Source organism: Leuresthes tenuis, unplaced genomic scaffold, assembly GCF_036924035.1.
Source record: "Leuresthes tenuis unplaced genomic scaffold, fLeuTen1.0.hap1 SCAF_9, whole genome shotgun sequence".
Lineage (NCBI taxonomy): Eukaryota > Metazoa > Chordata > Actinopteri > Atheriniformes > Atherinopsidae > Leuresthes > Leuresthes tenuis.
The window spans coordinates 14,457,677-14,478,828 of NW_027325363.1; the positions used below are offsets into that span (position 1 = coordinate 14,457,677).

A 21,152-nucleotide genomic window follows, 5' to 3' on the forward strand; every position below is an offset into this window, starting at 1 on the left:
AGCAACAGTTTCTCATCCAAGAAGTAGTGAGGATTGTAAACCTATTTAAAACCTTTACAGATTAAACTAGATAGAATGCATTCAAAGTTTTTACAATTAATATTCACTTTGCAGTTACTCATTTATAATTTGTAAAAAAAAATGTGAGGAAACTGGGAATTGCTTTAGAAAGGGCAAGCAATACAATTATATCTGGATGAGATGTGATTTGTTGCCTCTTCTGATTAACTTGCAAATGAATGACTTTATGGAAATCCAACCACCCCTTTTTGTGTATTCCTGCCACAAATGAGCAAATGGCAACCAATAATGTAACATTGCTGGAGGTAAAAGTGCTCAATAAAGTTGGATTTCCTTGTAGATAACAGGGGTGATTTCAATATTTTAATATCTTCTGGCTGCAGATAGTTAAATTATGGGAAAGAAAATGTATCTCAAGAACATGCAATAATATTTTGTACGTAAGGCTGTAAATTGTGGCCTCTATATTGCTTTTTGTCTACATGCCAAGTCCAGTATACATCTGCAGCACTCACAAGTGATAAACTACCTTGAAAAAGGGGAGATTTTCATTTCAGTTTTTGTTTGTTTTTTTTGTTTTTTTACAAGCTGAGGATTTCTTACAGCAATAAAATATTCTCAGTATCATGTTTTTGTCTTTGGCTGTTGCCTTTTATGTTAGTTCCCTGTGATGACTTTTTCCCCCCGAAAGTGATGCAATTCCAGATCAACTTTGATCACAGTGGTCATCACAAAAGACATTCAGCTTGAAGGAAACTATCAGTGGTGTCATTCATTGAGAGTAAAGACCTTATTTCACCACTGCAACAAAAGCGATTTCACCATCTCACTCTGGTCCAAGTTATAGTTATGTCCGTCCAGTGAATTATTCTTACTCCTTAAGTATACTTGCATGTGTATAGAGCAAGAAAAGTTTTGTTTTTAATGTCCAGTTTCAGTTTGTCACTATAGTGCTAAGATTGAAAACAATATCCAAGACAGGTAACAACTCACAATGTCACTTGTTGCCATTGGTGAGCAGTTACCCAGTAGCTTGATTGTTCTGTGTTGTGTCGTGCTTGTTTTGCTTGACCCTGTCAGTAAAGATGTCCATGTGTGGGTTTATTAAGATACTATGAGAATTTGGACAGCGTTTTCCGGAGTGCTTTAAATATCTAGCGATTGTGTTGGTAAACTTGACACCTGAGTTGTAGACTCCAGAAATGGACTTCAGTTTTGTTATTTTTACACCCTCCCACCTTCACATGTACAATATTAGCGGCATATTCTGTCTGCTATAGTTATTGTTAGATTGGCACGTTGTTATTCTGTGGAGGTTGTGAATCAGAGGGGAGTCAAAGCTATCGTAGTTCCAATAACAAAACAATTCAAAGAAACATAGTAAAAGTCAAACATTGTTCATGCAAAACATTCTATTCACTTAAATGCAGCATTGCAACACATTTATGTACTCCTCACATATACTTTAGTGCTCACGACATTACATCGGTAACAAGTTCATCCCTGTTGCTTTTAGCAGAGGTTGAAACGTGCTCTTTAACCCTTTTGTTATCACCCCCGCAGATACAAAGCTTTAGATTGCTACCTGTTTCTGACTTCCAGTCTTCTCACCATTATTTTTTTTTTCAAATTTCACAGCAAAGCCATGGAATATTCAGCCTTTAAAAAGGTTCTCTGCTAATTTGCAATAAATGTACAGTTCAAATTACATTACATTATCTTCTTTCTTGACATTTCCATGATTTCTGGTGACCTCTTCAGTATGAAAACAAATTCATATGATTGACTGTACATGTGCAGGATTTGTATTGACAACAGTGGTGTTACATCTGCAAATAGGAGCCCATAAGAAAAGAATAGCCAGAGCTGCTGGTGCTGCTTTTAGGAAATTCTGGTGGTTATCAATTATCTTGACTACACCACCTTCATCAGCACAAAGACAAGACTTCATATTAAGAGTAAATCTATTATTTTGCAGTCATACACCAAATGTTCAAAATTAAATAACTTCTTTTTGAGAAAAAAAAACAAAGATAAGACACTCTCTTTCCATCAGTGGAGTTGAAAGGAAGCCAGTGAATATCTCTTTATGCTTGTGGGAATTAGTATCAAAATAACCTTTCATATCATTCACCCATCTCCAATCCGGTTTAATAGCTCAGAAACAACTTTAGTATTTTCTAAGAAAATTGAACTGGGCCACCTGTCCTGACTGGAAAGGTCAGGTGTCTGCATTGATTCCACAGGATACAAAACGACAAAATCCACAACAGCAGCAGCCCATTCACACTGCTCTGTTCTGGGAGGTGATATGTCTCTAGACTTAGAAGCAGCTTCTTTCATTAGGCTGTGAAACTACTAAATTGACTACACTAATATATGATTTGGGCTGCGTGGTGGTGTGGTGATTAGCACTGCCATATCTCACAGTAAGTTCCTGGGTTGAATTCTGTGTGGAGTTTGTATACAAGTGGAGGTTCTCTGGCTTCTTATCACCATCCAAAAACATGCATGTGAGGTTGATTAGTCATTCTAAATTGACCGTAGGAGTGAATGGGAGTGTGCATGGTTGTTTGTATCGTCTGACTTACACTTCCCCAGGGTGTAACGCTGCCTCTCTCCTGATGAACGCTGGGATATGCTCCAGCCCCGTCACAACCTTGAATTGGATTATGTGGGTATAGAAAATGGATGTTCATAATTTATAAGTGATATGTGACATGACAAGTAATTCATCCTAAAAAAAAATTGCTTTTGTGAAAAGAAACACATGCAAAATTTTGTTATATAACCTCTGGTTGCACAATAAAAATATTAATTTTGAATCTTTAATGTTGAATTAACCTATAACAAACTCTATTGCACTGGACAACATAAAATTCTGTTTTACTGCCACTGCTGTTTTAGTTCAGACAAGTTTACCTCAGTCTACCCAGTGAATTCACAAGAGAACAGTCTGAGGGCTTGCACACATTTGAATGACTACACTTAGAAATTGCAAATTCCACATACATGTCATTAGTTTACCATGCCACAGCTCCACTGCAAGAATATATTATTTTCACTCAACAACACTACCCAAACTGCAGACTATGAATTAATGACACGTAAGTTAAGAGTGTATATGTGTGATTATATTTACAAAGTATATAAATGATACTCGTGTGGCACTTAATGTATCGTAACTTCATTTATTGGAGATCTTTTGCTATTTTTTATTGACATACATTTCATGAAAAGTCAAGTCGAGGAGCAGTGTAGCATGCATCACATTTCCATTGCAGGCATATAATCACAGTTATGTATGTATTCAGAAAAACTATGTACAATACAGCAAATAATGATAATATTCATGATAGATTGAGTAATTTATAAAAATTGCAAAAATGCAGATATTGGCATTGCCACTTTATACAGCAAGTAAATCTTCTCTTTGACAAACATTCCAATCAGTGATAGATTATAAGACTAAGAGCTGACTCATCAGTTTTAACACTGCAATAAACACTGATGTGATATCTTTAAGATTCATCATTAAAACGTAAAGCACACACACAATAAATAGCAGTTTGTAACTTGCATGTGTGTGATATACACAGATGGCTTCTTACATAACGAGCACAATGATTTCAGAGAACAATGTTGTTGTTTTTTTCTTCTCTCTCCTCGAAAAGGGCATTGTTACAGACTTTTCTTGTTTTACATTCAGTGATTTGGAGAATGAGTTTCCACTAACAAGTCACATACAGAGCCAACATGCCTTTCAAGAAGACATTGCCAGTTTTTCAGTCATTTTTCCATAACTTCGAAAAGAAGATTGCAGTTTCCCCATGTGATGCATTTTCCTTAACAGGATGAGGTATTTACCAGAACATGTGGCCTAACCCTTTTCATCACTTCTCCTTTAGTCCGATCAGTAAGGGTTGTTGGATCTTAGCAGTGCAAGATCTTAATGAATGCCTTCCTGAACTCCACATTGAAGGTGGTGTATATGATGGGATTTACAGCACTATTCACGTAGCCCAGCCATGTAAAAGCATTATACATCTCGGCAGGTACCTTGCATTTGGTGCAGTGGGTGTTCAAAATATGTGTGATGAAAAATGGCAGCCAACATATGATGAATACACCTGAGGAGACAAAAAAGGAGAAAAAAACGTATATTAGGGAAAGAAATACTGAGAAAAGTAGAGGGAAAGAAAGAACTTGCTGTGTGTTAGTCCCCAGTGTGGGTGTCAAATGGCCTCTAAGTCTAAGAATAATTTCTGTTCCTGGCATCACTGTCTGGCGTTTGATTTTAGGACCTCCAAAAAAATATTTAAGACAGAGATTTAGAAAAAAAAAAAAAAATATTCAAAGACATCCATTTACCTTATAAGAGCTTTTCTAAATAGCAAAAGGGAAAGAAAAGAACACATGCCATGTGGTTACTTGGAAGAGAAATAAATATTTCCTCTTCATGAGTTTGAGCAGGGTTCCCTCCTGGTTTAATGCTGTGATCACTACATGATGTTGTTTATGCTCAAAGGCCATAAAAGAACATACTGTAGTAATTTGGCTCCAGAGACTCCAGTCACTTCTACTTCAATGTGCATATTCAAATAAAACAGCTTTGGTTTAACTAAACTTAATGAACTATTCATCATTTACAAAAATTGGGAATGAAAAAAAGAAAAAATGTATTAATAATATCCAGCATACCAAGGACAATTGCCAACATCTGAGTAGCTTTCTTCTCCTTCTGTTGGGAGATCTTCCTCTTGCTCATTGTTTTTAGTGAAGTCTGAGTCTTGCCATTAGGTAAGGCCTGTGTCTGGAAAGCTTTGGCTACAATGGGTGCTCGGTCAGCCAGGACTTCCTTGGGATCCCCATTTTTTTCTGCTTTCTGACCATCCTCAGGTGGTGTGGGAGGTGTGGAGGTCGGGCTAGCATTGGCCTTGTTAGGCATCAGTTGCTGATGGCTGGTGGCCGGAGTGTCTCCGAGAACACTCTGCGTCTGCTGCTTCTGCTTGTGGCTGCTGCCACTGTTGTTCAGCTCATCCAGCTCCAGATCGTCCCCCAAATTGGTTGCATCTTTGATGAAAATCTGAACAAGGTCAAGATAAGGAGCAAAACAGGGACACGGATGGTTATTTCTCATCTGGAAAGATCACTCTAAAAAACAAAGATGTAATAAACATCTTATAATCTTTAAGAGACGGGAAAAAAATGTTAAAACAAAAGACCAAAATAAGAACACACACCACTTTCTTCTTGTTGACAGGAAAACTCCCATTAGATTTAACAATCATGGTGCACAACCTCACATCCTCTGGATGAGTGCACTTATCCTGAAATGGAAACAGCTGTGTCAGGCAAGAAGAGGGTACAATGTCAAATCAACTGAGGTTCTGTCTAAGCACAGCAGCACAGGTCCCACTGCCCAAAGGGTCAGATGAGATGACTCAGAGCTCAGGAACAGAGAAGTAATTTAGCAACAGTTCAGACCAGTTCTGTTTAGCTGACAATGTAAACCAAGATTATTTCACCCATGTGAAACAAGCTCATCTGACAGATAAGAGTGAAATTATGTGAAATTGAAGTTAAACTTCAGTTAGGTTCTGTCCATAAAGAAGTTTGTTTTCAGTCACTAAATGGAAGCATTTGACAGAGCTGTACCAAAGTGTAAAGTGATGTGCATGATCTATGTATCGAATTTGATCGAGGGTTTTACTTAGACTTCCATTCAGACGTAATTTGAGGGCCATCATAATAGATTTTGCATGATGACCCCTTGCACTGAAATATTGCAGTTATAGTAAAGTTAGATTACAGAATGTTTCATGAACATATGTGTGAAAAACTGTCAAAATAACTTTCGGTGAGACAAATTGCCCCTTCAACCAATTGTATCGTATTCACTGTGTTTTAAACGAAAATCAATCCTCTTGTTGTCTGTCTTGTTTCATGTGTTGTGATGAAAATACATTTCCTGCTGTAAAACTATTTAGTGAAACCGGGTTGAACAAATTATTGATTGCAGGAGCGACTCAATTCGGAGGGCAAGGAATTTCTATGTTTGGATGTTTACTTTTACAAATAACCTGACGAAATATTAACAGACAAAAAAAAAGCCAGAATAATAAAGAGCTCCTGTACAACAAAGGGATTATTCAATTCCAGGCTCAGAATGAAGCCATAAAATCGCCAGCTGCAAACAGGAGCCACATTGTTACGGCTGCTCACCTTCAGTGAAGTGGCTGCGTCAGGGTCAGCGGACTGACAGACACGCTGCTTTGGTTTGGTGTTGACACGTTTTCTGCGCTTCCTCAGAACCACATAAATTTGCACATAAACCAGCAGAGTAATGATGAAGGGGACATAGAAGGACACGATGGAGGAGTATACCACAAAGGCCGGATTGGCGATCACACAGAGAGACTCATCACGAGTAGCTGTGGAGATAAGCACCGGGTCAATGAAAACTTCTGACAGCACGCTCTGTCATAACCTAAAGAGGAGCCTTTGTTTGGCTTGAATCAGGGGTATCTGATTTTGATCACCTGAAATGCATCCACAAATGTAATTACTTTTTGCACCCCCCTCTACACTCATTCACACAGGTTTTTCACACCTTCACCCTTCTGTTTAGATCCCACATTGAAGCTGTCTTAGGACTGCCTTATCGCTTACTCAGAATGCTGCAATATGGTTTCTATCTGGTGCCAAATGTGGTGATGATATCAACTTAAATCAGGCTCCCTGTACTTCACCTGGAGCTGGATATTCTATTATTTGGACATTTGTTTGTTGGGTAGATAATAAGTTTTAAAGTTTTAGGAATTAGTCATTCATATTCTAGAATAATGTAACTATGTACCTTCTCAGCTTAAGTGGCTGACGTCCCCGTCACTCACAGCAGTGAATAAAATGCTTCAGTTAACCTCAAAAAGCAACTTTGTCAGTACATTTAAGGACTTTTCAGACCCCTTTGATCACTTTAGCTTTTTGGGCACACACTTGGCACATGGCCTCTACACTGTGCAATCAGTGGGAGAGAGCAGTGGTCTGATGACACATCTAAAGTATCCTTTTCGTGGTCACTCAGACCAATGTTATGTAGTGCGTGTGAGAAAAAAGAAGGGAAACATTTAAATGTTCACTCTTACTTATTATTGGTGACGTGTACTTTAATCCTTAACAACATTCTCAGATTAGGCATCAGTTGTTGCCACAGAGTCACAAAAACTGCGTCATCATGGATCTTTTGTTGATGTCACAGTCACATTGAACTCTTGGCTCATGCTTAAGCTTGACTGTAGCTTAAGTGTGAGTCCAGGCTATCCACTACTGTTTACTACTTTGTGAAAGAACAGCACACTCTCTTCAATTATGGCATCTTCTGTTATGGCTTAACATCAGGGGCCAGTTGCACAAAGCACCTTTTGTTTTCTCCTTAAATGTGACAGGTAAGCTTTAATCTCCTCTTAACTCAGAGATTCACTTTAAGGTGATACACAAAATCTCACACAATGTGTAATTTGCTATATTATAGGAGTTTCTATGGTGATAATTTCACAGTATTTATGGGGACTGTTTATAATTTTTTAAATGGGCTTTGCATGATTGTTAACACTTCATCTTATCTCAGAGTCACGCACAAATAGTTTGAAAGAGAAAACCCAGATTAGTTGATTTATTTGAAACTGTGCATTGAGTAATTGGTAATTCTTTCTACTCATGAATTCATCTTCATGCTGAACTTTTTGAATCCTGACACGCTTGCTGTTAGTCACCTTGCACCCTGCTGGGAACTTTTTCAAATTTTTGAATCCTTAACTTGGAATATAAAGAACATCTTAGGTCTGCCTTATGCAAGTGGCCCTAAAATAATAATGGCTTCGCCACGGTATTTCTGCCTTTAAACCACCGCACTTCAAGGACATTACATAATGAACTCCTGGAGAACCCTTTGAATAAAAATTCAAAGATCCGTATCTTGTATCATTGAACAAATCACTGAGCCCTAACTCAGATGACTGGACCATTAATGTTGTTCCCATTTACAAACACATGCACCAAAACTCAGGATGATGACTGCTGCGCTGTTTTTTTAAAATTCTAATTTAAAACGTGCTCCTGTTAATTAAAGATAATATTTCAGTTTCCCCTACTAATAATGTAATATTTGTTGCTACCACTACTACAGGGTCTTTCTTTCATGTTTCTTGTATCTTACACCTGGAGCATCTTCAGTCACAGGATGTTTTGGGGGGTCTGAGTCCTGACTGAATCAACGTTACATCAACGCTCTCGAAGGGATGAGTGGAGATTTAAAGTGACAGGATGCGAGCCACAGGAGCTGACAAGAAACAAGTTGGCATCTTCCAAAAAGTCCTTAATCAGAGCTGCTTTAGCAGTAATACTTCACTACAGCTACTGCTCTTTAGTGTGAGCCTAAGGCTGATGGGGGAGGTGGGTGCAAAGTGTGAAGCAGCAGTTTTCTGGCACTGATCAGCCTTCACAAATTAAGGTAATGTCTGTGCAAACTTTCTAAACAGTTGTCATAAATATGCATGCTAATCAGGTTTGTAGTTTGATCTAGATTATTGCCTTTGCAGTGCCAACAAATGACACAAAACAGCACTGCTGTTGCTCTACAATTACAGTCCCACATCTGAAAAGCATGAATGACAGCAGATGTGTTTTAAAATATCTCTTACCTGTGTTATTTAGGCCAAACAACAGAGGACATGATATGGCAAAAGACAGAACCCACACCACAGAGATCATTACTGTGACCCGCCTCTTGGAACTGTAGCGCGTGTTGTACAGCATTGGCATTGCAACTGCTGTGTATCTGTGAGGGTGTAAAGAAAATATAGCTGCCACAGTTAGAACACATATGTCACGCACCCAAAAAACAATAGCAAAAGAATGACACGTTCAACAAAATGTTTGGAAATACTTTTATCCTTTGGAATTAATCATTTAAAAAGAAAAAGAAAAGATTTATGGTGTACACCCATTTGTTACTTGTTCCCTTTTTTTAAATCAATAAAAAAGGGGTAGCCTAAAGCACAGCTGAGAATATGCAGCCAGCAAGTGGGTTAAACCAGAAATGTTTCCTGTCATTTGTGATCATATCCGTTTTTATGTCGGACTGGCCCTTTGGAAACAGATATGCGCTGTAGGCTTCAGTTCACATCATAATGAAAGGCTGCGGGGGAGGTTGCTTTATCCCTTTTTCTCTCTCACGACAGACCTTATCATTTAACCTCGCTACATTTCTTGACCTTAGTAGTGAGCTTGCTGTAAATACCAGGAAATGCATAGCTTTTTACAGTGTGTTGTTCATTGATTTCTATGTTGTTATGCTTAAAGGCCTTTGACATAAAAAGTCAAGTGGGTTTGGCTTTTAGGAGACTATTCTGAATGGGTTTCTGTCTTTGGACAAACAGAAAGGAAATGTGGATATACTCTTTCTATGGTAATGCCGTTGCTCTGTGTTGTCATGGACTGTGTCATATATTTCCATGGCAACTGTGAAAAAAAATTGCTGTCACAAGAGAGAAGACTTTTTGTGCTCGTGAGAAGATAAAAGTATTTTCAGAAGGTAGGAGCAGCACAAATAGGCAGGTTATTTGAAAAAATCTGACAGAGATTTAATATGTGTTAACATGAATTTGTCTTGAAGGATCTTTTGCTCATGTTTGCTTTAAAATCTGGAAAATTAAAAACAAATAAAGAAAAAACCGACAAACAAATATCCTCTGCAGCCATCTTAAGGCAGCAGGAGAAGTTTTTGTGATCAATTTGGATGCGTTAAAAGCAACAGTGCCACAAAAGCAGGCCAAATTACTCTTTAAACAGTTCCACACCTCTACATACCTTTCACTATTATGCATTTTTGAAGATAATGTCAGATCATAAAGGCTCCTTCTTTCCAACTGTTTTTCTTTTTACAAAAAAATGTTACGTTTATATTCTTTAAATATAAACGTGACAACATTTTACAAAATCTTGTCACCATTTATGATGTGAGAGAAGATTAAGACTGTTACTATCAAATTCTGGAAACAACTGAATTGCTATTATTTATCATACCTAGTCAAAACCAATCACATTTTATATAAAAAAATTTGATGAAGAACTGAAACTTAGTGTAATTTTGTAAACAAATTGAAACAACTTTTCCTTTTATATCTAGGGAAAAATGGAAATGAAGGGAGAAAACTGTCAGAAATATCTCACCTAAATATAAGTCTATCTGCTAAAAACAGCAATGTGTAAAATTTTCTACTGAATATCATTGCCGGCAGGTCTTGTCTGATTCCACTCAAAAAACTAAATAATTGGAAGTTTTTTTCAAATTATATGTGGGATGTGTACATTTACATCAGCTCCTACGTGAAGGCAATCTGTTTCTAAAGAGGAAATGAGAAGCTGCTTTGATTGGCCATTGCTGGAGAATACAAACTCAATCTTATAATTATGTATTCATCCCTTAACATAAACGTTTGCTTGTATTCGCAGAAATTCATAAAAATAGATTCTATAAGTTGATCGTCTGGCAGTTTGCTCCATATTAGTAAATAAGAACAAAGTTAGCACAGCAAGAAACAATTCTTTGATGTATAAATTACGATGCACCCAAGAGGCTGCTGAACCGATAAAAGGAAATACAGCTATCTGTGACTGTGCACGGCACTTCAGCCTCATATGGCTGGACGCTGAAATGTTGTAAATCTTGGTGAAAGCATTTCTATATTCCAACACACTCATCCTCTTTTTGATTAGTATTCACAAGTATGCAGCAAGCTGTCCCGAGTCAGATGAACAACATCTAAATGTAAATGTGGATGCCATTCCTCTCCAGCACGCTCGGAACATTCTTTATCGATACACACAAACAGTAACTCGCCATTCAATTATTCAGATTAACAAGATTTTTAACAAGTATGTAAGAGTCATCTCTGTTCTAATTCGGTTACTTTGACGAGAGAATTGTGCAGTTGCGTCCACGGTGGACATTCATTTTGCGTTTGGCTTCAGGATGAAAACGCAGCCCAGCCAAAAATAAAGTTTAATTAAATGTGACAGAACTCTACAAACTGTAAATATGAAAAATGTCGTTTTCTTGGTATTGTTATACGTATTCTAGAAATCAGTATTACATCATGATTTCCTACAGATTCAATATTGAAACTTTTATCCCTCAGTTGAACAGCTTCCTGCTATAACTGTTTCCTGCTGCTGTGATCTGTTTTCATTGATTAATCACTGACTGATCATTTTAGTTTCACTGATGAAAAAGTGACTTCTTCCTAGCACTAATGAATCGACTTCAGGAGTTCATATATGAGATGCTGTTCTTGCAGATGTCACAGTTTATGTTCAGGTCACAGTTTATGTTTTAATAGTCTTGTTTTCAGGTTATGTTCTGGTCATGTTTTTCCCCTGTCACCTAGTTTCACTCACATCACCTTCATTGTTCACAGCTGCACCTCGTTCACTAATCACTCCCTCCACAGTATTTAGTCTCCTGGTTTCCTTTCATTCACTGCAGAATCCTCACCTTCACAACCCCTCATGAACGTCACAGATAAGTCCTGTGAATCACAGTGTCATAGTGTTGTTAGCCATAGTCTTGTTTTGTTTTTTCATGTTTAAGTATTTTTGATGATCTGGCTCTGCCGCGCCTTTTATTCGTGCTCCCTGCATTAGAATAAACCTTTTGATTTTTGGAAAAGAACTGCATCTGGGTCCTACCTCACCACAGTCCTTGACAGCAGATTTTTTTTAAAGATTGCACAGGTTAATTTCTGTATTGGTTGTAAAGCTGTTTATATTGATCAGTGTTTTTAATGGTAATGACTGTGGGTGTGTGAGGGGTCCCTTATAGTGTAAACCCATATAGAATTATCACCTGTTTCTCACATTGTGGGTATCAATGGCTAAACTAAAAAACTACAAAAATATAAAATATGCATCAACAGGAAGACAAACTTTGTTTCCAATGCCTTTTAAGTTGCTTAAACACAATTATTTGCAGGTATTTTTCTCAGAACTAATTGCTCTGGTTTAGGTAAAACAATCTACTGGTTAGGTTTAGGAAAAGGAGCACGGTATGGTTCACCAAACATTGTCTTGCAAAATTAATCCGGTGTACTAAATAGTATGGCATAATAATATATAATGCTGCTAGAGCAAAATCTTCCAGAGGTCATAATAAAATGGCAGCATGTGACACTACATAAAAACAGATGATGTGTCACAAGCCAGAAACATGATACTGATTAATGCAAATGTTTTTATCCGGAGTCGTTTATCGCTTAAAGGTAAACTGCTGAAAAAGACATAATGTCACCACATTCATTGTTTGATGTCCTTCAATATGTGAGGAACGTGGGCTGCAAACAAGGTTCTTCGGTCTTCTACAACCGGTTACGCTGCTTGCTGTTAATCGACATTCAGTCTGCATCTTTAAATAGTCAGTGGAAAATTTTGCCCTTGTCACAGAAAAATTCTCATTGGGATAGCGCCAAACAAAAGCTTGTTTAAATAAAGCATGAGCAAAGACTGTAAGATGTGTCTACATGTATATCATACTGACATGCAAGCAGAAAGAAATGGTTAAGTAAGACACACTGTTTTTTACGAGAAACCCAACCTTGATTGCACCCAGATATTTTATAGCCACTGGCAGACACTGGTAACCAGTCAAAAGGCTCATGGTGCCATTAACCTGTGGACATTACATTGTTCAAATAACACTGACTTCACAGTGACCATTTCAAGCAGCGCTGTATTGAAAATTCAGATTTAGATTAAATTAAATTGTTTTAAGTATATTCATGTTAATGTCATACAATCAGTAGAAATTGTGACGGTCTGAATTGTGCAGAAAAGCACAGGATGATATAACTAGATTTTGAGAGTCTTCTTTTGCTTGATGATTAAAAATTTAATCTCAAAGTTGGACAACAGTGAAGACAGTGCTGGGAATCAGTAATTAGATATATGTGCATTTAATAGAGTTGATGCAGTTTTCATGAACAGACTGAGCTGCTTTGCACAGTTTTTTTCAGATTTGTCAGGATCTTCAGGAAAAACATTTGACAAGTATACATAGTTTGAATTCAACCAGTGTAACAAAACCTATGAATACAAATTGCATCAGGTTGATAAAAGTCTGCATCTGTATGATTAGCAAGATATTTTATCATTCTGTGATGGCATTGCACTTCTTAAAGATATAGTCCTCTGCAAGATAACAGTTGAGTACAGCTGGGATTCAAACACAGGATCTCCAGTTACTACACAAGCACTTTAATAAACCAAAGCACAGTGCCTCCAGGCTAAATTGTTCTGGTCGTCCCAATAACTTCTTGCATGGCTTGTTTCAGAGGTCAGAATCAGATAATTACTTTTTGGCTTTTACTCTCAAATATTTTTCATGGGTACATGTGAAACATCTTTGTCTCTTTCCAACAGGAAATACCTTTTGCATTTTTCATGTTCTTTAACCCCAAAACTCCAAAACCCCCACAAATCTGAAACAATGATGTATATTTTCCCTAATTTCCTCAGCTCTGTTATTGCTACATTTTTGTAGCTCTTTCTTGTCTTTCCCCACCTTTATTATCTCATAGAATTCAACTGACGTATGCTGACGGTCTGACGGCTTTGCTTTGCGGTAAGACGTATTGCATCACTTCCTGTTGCTTTGTGTGTGTGCACTGTGACAGTTCTCGCTCTTCTTGAACTACTAATAATCACCTTATTTCTCCCTATAATTTACACATCTTGCATAGTTAACTCTATCCCATACTTGTTATATTCTAACGCTCACTCTTACAGATCTTTAGTTTTTATTTTTCACTTTTTAGCGTTGTGTCTGGTTCTCTAGCTTAGCATGGCTACCAGTTCTCTTCCTCTATCTCCTGCTTTCACCTGCTCCTTGTGTCAGATGTTTAGTTACTCCTCTGCCTCCTTTAGTGGTAATGGTACATGTAACAAATGTAGTCTTTTTGTAGTTTTGGAGGCAAGGTTATCTGAATTGGAAGCTCGGCTCTGCACTGTTGAAAACCACCCGATAGCGAGCCAGGCCCCTTTAGTCAGTGCGGAGCCACCTAGCGTAGCTAGCTCTGTTAGTCGTCCCCGAGCAGATCCCGAGCAGCCGGGACTTAAGAGTGGCTGGGTGACTGTCAGGAAGAGGAGTCATAGTCCTAAAGTCAAGCCCGTGGTTCACCATCAACCTGTCCACGTTTCTAATAGATTTTCTCCACTCAGCGACACACCCGCTGAGGACAAAACCCTGGTAATTGGCAGCTCTATAGTCAGAAACGTGGCATTAGAGACACCAGCGACCATAGTCAAATGCATTCCAGGGGCCAGAGCGGGCGACATAGAATCCTATTTAAAACTGCTGGCTAAGGATAAACGTAAATACGGTAAAATAGTTATTCACGTCGGCGGTAATGACACCCGGTTACGCCAATCGGAGGTCACTAAAATTAATGTTGCATCGGTGTGTAATTTTGCCAAAACAATGTCGGACTCCGTAGTTTTCTCTGGACCCCTGCCAAATCTGACCAGTGATGACATATTTAGCCGCATGTCCTCATTCAATCGCTGGTTGTCTAGATGGTGTCCAGCAAACAACGTGGGCTACATAGATAATTGGCAATCTTTCTGGAGAAAACCTGGTCTGATGAGGAGAGACGGCATCCATCCCACTTTGGAAGGAGCGGCTCTCATTTCTAGAAATATGGACGAATTTATTAGTCATCCAAAAACATGACATCCCAGGGTTGAGACCAGGATGCAGAGTTGTAGTCTTACACACTTCTCTGCGGCTTCCCACCTGATGCTGCCCCCCCCTCAATCAAAAAACACAAAAGGAGCAAATCCTCTTGTGCAAAAAAAAATTAAAACAAAAACTTTAACTGAACAAAAACATCAAACTATTAAATGTGGTTTGCTGAATATTAGATCTCTCCCTTTGAAGTCTCTGTTAGTGAATGATTTGATTTGTGATCATCATATTGATATATTTTGTCTTACAGAAACCTGGCTGCAGCAGGAGGATCATGTTAGTATTAATGAATCAACTCCCTCTGACTATTTAAATGTTCATGTTCCTAGAACCACAGGCAGAGGAGGAGGAGTGGCAGCTATCTTCAGATCAGGGTTACTAATCAGTCCTAGACCCAAGATTAGTTTTAGCTCTTTTGAATCTCTGATTCTCAGTTTTTCCCACCCAAAGTGGAAATCACAAAAACCTCTTGTGTTTGTTGTTGTGTATCGTCCGCCTGGCCCTTATTCTGAGTTTCTGTCTGAATTCTCAGAGTTTTTATCCCAGTTAGTGGTGAGTACAGATAAAGTCATTGTAGTGGGTGACTTTAATATTCATGTAGATGTTGAAAATGACAGCCTAAATATTAACTTTAATTCTATATTAGACTCTATTGGATTTTCTCAAAGTGTTCACAGACCTACTCACTGCCTTAATCATACCCTTGACCTTGTGCTGACTTATGGCATTGAGAGTGAACAGTTAACAGTGTTCCCTCATAACCCTGTCTTGTCTGACCATTTTTTAATAACTTTTGAATTTACATTACTTGACTACACGGTTTCTGAGAAGAATTCTACATATAGAAGGTGTCTGTCAGAGAATGCTGTAACCAGATTTAAAGAGTTGATTTCATCATCCTTTTCTTCACTGCCATGTGCTGATATGACACAGGATGGCTACCTAAATTTTACTCCAGTAGAACTTGACTCTCTTGTTGACAGCACTACAGCTTCAATGCGTACAACACTGGACAATGTTGCCCCTCTGAAAAGGAAGGTAATCAGTCAGAAGAGGTTGGCTCCTTGGTATAATTCACAGCTGCGTGCGTTAAAGCAGACTGCAAGAAAGCTGGAGAGACAGTGGCGTTCCTCTAATTTAGAAGAGTCTCAATTAGTCTGGAAAGATAGTTTAATAACGTATAAGAAAGCACTTCGTAAAGCTAGAACTGCGTATTATTCATTATTGATAGAAGAGAATAAGAATAATCCCAGGTTTCTTTTCAGCACTGTTGCCAGGCTGACAAAGAGTCCGAGCTCTGTTGAGCCATGTATTCCTTTAACTCTCAGCAGTGATGATTTCATGAGATTCTTCATCAATAAAATTGTTTCTATCAGAGAGAAGATTAATGGAATCCTTCCCATTATTATCACTGATGTATCATCAAGTAGAGCAGCTTTAGAAGTATCTTTCGAACCTGAATTGTATTTAGACAGCTTCTGTCCAGTTGATCTTTCTGAGCTAACAACAGCAATAGTCTCTTCTAAACCATCAACTTGTATGTTAGACCCAATCCCAACCAGACTGTTCAAGGAGGTTTTCCCCTTAATTGACACTTCCATATTGGATTTGATCAATCGGTCTTTGTTGACAGGATATGTACCTCAGACTTTTAAGGTTGCTGTAATTAAACCTTTACTTAAAAAACCTACTCTTGATTCAGAAGTGTTGGCTAATTATCGACCTATATCCAATCTCCCTTTTTTGTCCAAAGTTCTTGAAAAAATAGTTGCAGTTCAACTTTGTGATCATTTACATAGAAATAATCTGTTTGAAGAGTTTCAGTCAGGATTCAGAGTGCATCATAGCACAGAAACAGCACTGGTGAAAGTTACCAATGATCTCCTGTTAGCCTCTGATAGCGGACTTGTTTCTGTGCTTGTCCTGTTGGATCTCAGTGCTGCATTTGATACGATCGATCACAGCATTCTGTTACAGAGACTTGAACATGTTATTGGGATTAAAGGAACTGCATTAGGCTGGTTTAAGTCATATTTATCTGATAGATTCCAGTTTGTTCTTGTAAATGAAGAATCTTCCTCACACGTTGGAGTAAGTCATGGAGTTCCTCAGGGTTCTGTGCTTGGACCGATTCTTTTTACTTTATACATGCTTCCATTAGGTAACATTATCAGACAGCATGGCATAAATTTCCATTGTTATGCTGATGATACTCAGCTGTACTTATCTATGAAACCAGATGAAACCTACAGGTTGGTCAGGCTACAAGCCTGTCTTAAAGACATAAAGACCTGGATGACTCAGAACTGTCTGCTTTTAAATTCAGACAAAACTGAAGTTGTTCTCTTTGGACCTGAGCGCTTCAGGGAGAAATTGTCTAGTTATATAGTTACTCTAGATGGTATTTCCTTGGCTTCTAGTTCTACAGTGAGGAACCTTGGAGTTATTTTTGACCAGAATTTATCATTTGACGCACATATAAAACTGGTTTCTAGGACTGCCTTCTTTCACCTTCGTAATATTGCTAAAATCAGGAACATCCTGTCTCAGGGTGATGCAGAGAAACTAGTTCATGCATTTGTTACTTCAAGATTGGACTACTGTAATTCCTTATTATTGGGCTGTCCCACATATTCTCTGAAAAGCCTCCAGCTGATCCAAAATGCTGCAGCCAGAGTTCTGATGAGAACTAACAGGAGAGATCATGTTTCTCCAGTTTTAGCTTCTCTTCATTGGCTCCCTGTTAAATTCAGAATAGAATTTAAGATTCTTCTTCTGACATATAAAGTTCTTAATGACCGAGCTCCATCATATCTTAAAGATTTAATTGTAAGATATTTTCCTAACAGAGCACTTCGCTCCCAAACTGCAGGTTTACTTGTTGTTCCCAGAGTTTCTAAAAGTAGAATGGGAGGTAGAGCCTTCAGTTATCAGGCCCCTCTCTTGTGGAATAAGCTGCCAGTAAATGTCCGGGAAGCAGACACCCTTTCCACTTTTAAGATTAGGCTTAAAACTTTTCTTTTCGATAAAGCTTACAGTTAGGGATGGCTCAGGTAATCCTGAAACATCCCATAGTTAAGCTGCTATAGGCTTAGACTGCTGGGGGACCTCATCTGTCACACCTTTCCTCACTTTGCTCTCTTTTTCCCCCTGTTTAATTTCAAAATTGATTTTATGTACATGTGACATTATTGTGGTTATTAACCTATGTTTCCCTGTTCCAACAGATATCCTTTGAATGGCGTTATGGTGTTTTTCCCCCCTCTTTTCCCTCTTTTCTGTCTTCTCAAACCCCAGCTGGTCGAGGCGGATGGCCACCCTTCCTGAGTCTGGTTCTGCCAGAGGTTTCTTCCTGTTAAAAGGGAGTCGTTCCTTTCCACAGTTGCCACAGGCACGCTCAGGACGGGAGATTGGACTGAAGACACATTTCGGTGCAATCTGTTGGTTTCCTTAGCTAGGATATTAATTTTTTGAATTAGCTCTATATGAATTAATTGGATTATGATTACAATGAATTGAATTCCAATTGGCTTGAATTGGACTATATTACTTAAGTGCCTTGAGATGACAATTGTTGTAATCTGGCGCTATATAAATAAAATTGAATTGAATTGAATTGAACTGCATTCTGTTTATCACAAGTAGTTTTCTTTTCTTTATTGAAAGCATCCGTTTTCTAACTCATGAACGTTAAAATATTCAAAGGGCTTCTGTGATCTGCCTCCATTTGTGATTAGTTGTCAAGATGTGAAGCCAAAGACAAATTTGCCTGCTTCTAAAATTGTGGATTATGAAGTCCTAAAATAGACCATTTTTGTCTTTTATGTACCTGTCTTACAAGTTTTCATTAAGTTGTTCACACATTTCAGTTTTGAGACAGTTTTATGGAGGTGTTCATCTTTATAAGCCTGGAACATCTGGGAACCACTAATTAGGACATGTGTTCCACTCCCAGATTGCAGGAGACATAAAATCCATGTCTGAAAAAGCCATTTAGTCCGTAAATAGACAGGTGGGCCTTGATGGTCATGCGCTGAAAAGATACCAATTCTGTTCTGTTATTCAGAAGCTAAAGATTTCCATTGATTTCCATGCTGAAACCGTCATTGACCAGACTAAACAAATCTGTGCAATGACAAACTCACCGATCGATGCTGATGGCACAAAGATTGAGGATGCTGGCTGTACACATCATCACATCAAGAGTGACAAAGATGTCACAGTGGATCTTGCTAAAGCGCCACTCTCCCACAACCTAAAGCAGAAAAAACATTAACAAATTGTGGTTTACAGCAGCTGTCAACAAAACAAAGTGTCTACACAAAGCAGCTCATTAGCAGATGTAATACAACACCCACTGCCATAGAAAGCAATACTAAATGCAGCATTCACATAAGATCTGGTAACGTAAGGAGAAGACCAAAACGCAGCAAGAGATTAAATTCAATGTCATGAAATGCACGTGATAAACCCCTGCCTTATGCATGTATTTTATAATTAACAAAGTGGCATGAACTGACTAATCTTTTCACTGTGTTTTTTAAAAACTGATGCTGCACGACAGGGTTAGTGAACCATATAGGAAGTTTTATATTTCTGCAAAAAATACAAAGTAAAAATTTGTTTTCACAAATGTCATAAAAGCAGACAAAGATAATCTAATTACACTAATGAGACATATCCTTCTTCATCATTTAATCATAAATGACAAAAATACAATTTTACATATTTGTGAGTGGCAAAAATGTGCAAATTATCTGGTGTGACCCCTTTGTGCTGCAGTAACTTCAAACAAACATTCCTCATAACTGTCAGCTTGGTGGAATTTTAGCTCAATATCTGTATAGAACAGCTTTAACTCTGGATGCTGAGAGGTTTCCACATGAATGATTCACTTCAGTTCCTTCCACAGTTTTGTTGGATTAAGGTCAGGACTTTTCTTGGCCATCTCAGAAACATGAACTTCTATAAACATTGTTTGGCAGCGCTCAGGGTCACTGTGTTTTTACTTGACTTTGCTTGTGAATCGGTTCAAAGACAGTTCAAAGACAGATGTTTGACGTTTTCAAATGTACGGTTATAATTCATTTTTAAAAAGATAATTTTAAAATTTAGAATTCCAAATTTTTAAGATAAAAATCCTGTTGCAACTGTAAAAACCTCTAAGTATCAGTAGTGACAGTGACAATTATCTTTAGACATCAATTCCTGTCTTTAGCCGCATATGGTCTTCATCCAGCGACATGATCATAACCTATTTATGTTCATACCACTGTTGGTTTCTGTGGCTTGGTCAAACCCCATGATGAGACCAACATCATCAGTGAGGCTTTGACAGGTCTGATTACACCCGCTTAGTTGACACCAAGTCATACCTGCCTCTTCCTGCAGCTGTTTAAAGGGTAAGGAAGATGTGTGTCAGGGAGCAGCTCTTTCTCACTGTAGCTGATTAAACTTTGCCACAGGCTATGTCGTCATAAAATTAAGCTCCATCATTTAAGAGCTCTATTTTCTGGCTGGTATCTTTAACACTACAGTGATTGCAGAATGATCTCACTGAGCACTGATTGCCTTCCTCCCTCCCACAACCGCTCTTTTCTCCTCTGCAATTTTACGACCTTTCGAGCATGACATTTGCTTCTCGGTGTGTCAAGACAGCCATATTGTTTTCCACCTTCATTTTGTACGTTTTTTTCCTCTTTTTTTTTTTTACCATCATCAATTTTCTTGCTCTTGATGCATTTGTTAGTACTGGCAACACTTCACTCCTGTTAAAGCTCCTCAAACACACCCTCATTAGTGCTGCAGCCCAAACCAGCTTTGAAATGTATGAAGCTCCCAAAACCTGAAAACCATTACAGGTATTCCTGGTTACACAGTTGTAGAAAGCTTGTTAACATGCATATTATATAGTGGAGCCCCCATTTCTTTAATCTAAAACAACCCAGCTTTCTGTCAAAATATAGTCAAATAATCAATGACTTTTTAATATAAATATTTTTAAAAAAAAGTATTTATCAATCAATGTTATAAAAAGTTAAATGTATTTAAGTCAACCAAAAGGCATTTTTTGTTTCTATTTCCCTTTGCCAGTGGTAAACAGGCATAAAAAATTTAAATAAAAAATAACAAAGACAGAAGACCCTACCCTATAATATATATAATCTATAATAAACAGTCAAAATAGCAAAATAATGAATTCATCAGACTAACCTATTTGATGATGACATTGACAAAAAAAGTATTACTTCACTTTGTGTTGATGATAATGCAAATTTTTTTAATAAGAATGGGGGAGTCATGCTGAAACACACAAGTTAAACAGATAAAA

At 37.9% G+C, this 21,152-nt stretch overlaps 1 protein-coding gene across 1 annotated transcript in view; it reads right to left on the bottom strand.

The window, feature by feature from the left end:
• Positions 1-3,212: 3,212 nt before the first annotated feature.
• Positions 3,213-21,152, bottom strand: part of drd2a (dopamine receptor D2a) — a 45,582-nt gene continuing 27,642 nt past the window's right edge. The window contains exons 3-8 of the mRNA XM_072392472.1: positions 18,967-19,076; positions 8,724-8,860; positions 6,247-6,455; positions 5,265-5,351; positions 4,723-5,107; positions 3,213-4,151 (exon numbers count right to left, since the gene is read on the bottom strand). Coding sequence (XP_072248573.1) covers positions 3,955-4,151; positions 4,723-5,107; positions 5,265-5,351; positions 6,247-6,455; positions 8,724-8,860; positions 18,967-19,076 — 1,125 coding nt within the window. The 3' untranslated portion in view covers positions 3,213-3,954. The remainder of the gene's footprint in view (positions 4,152-4,722; positions 5,108-5,264; positions 5,352-6,246; positions 6,456-8,723; positions 8,861-18,966; positions 19,077-21,152) is intronic.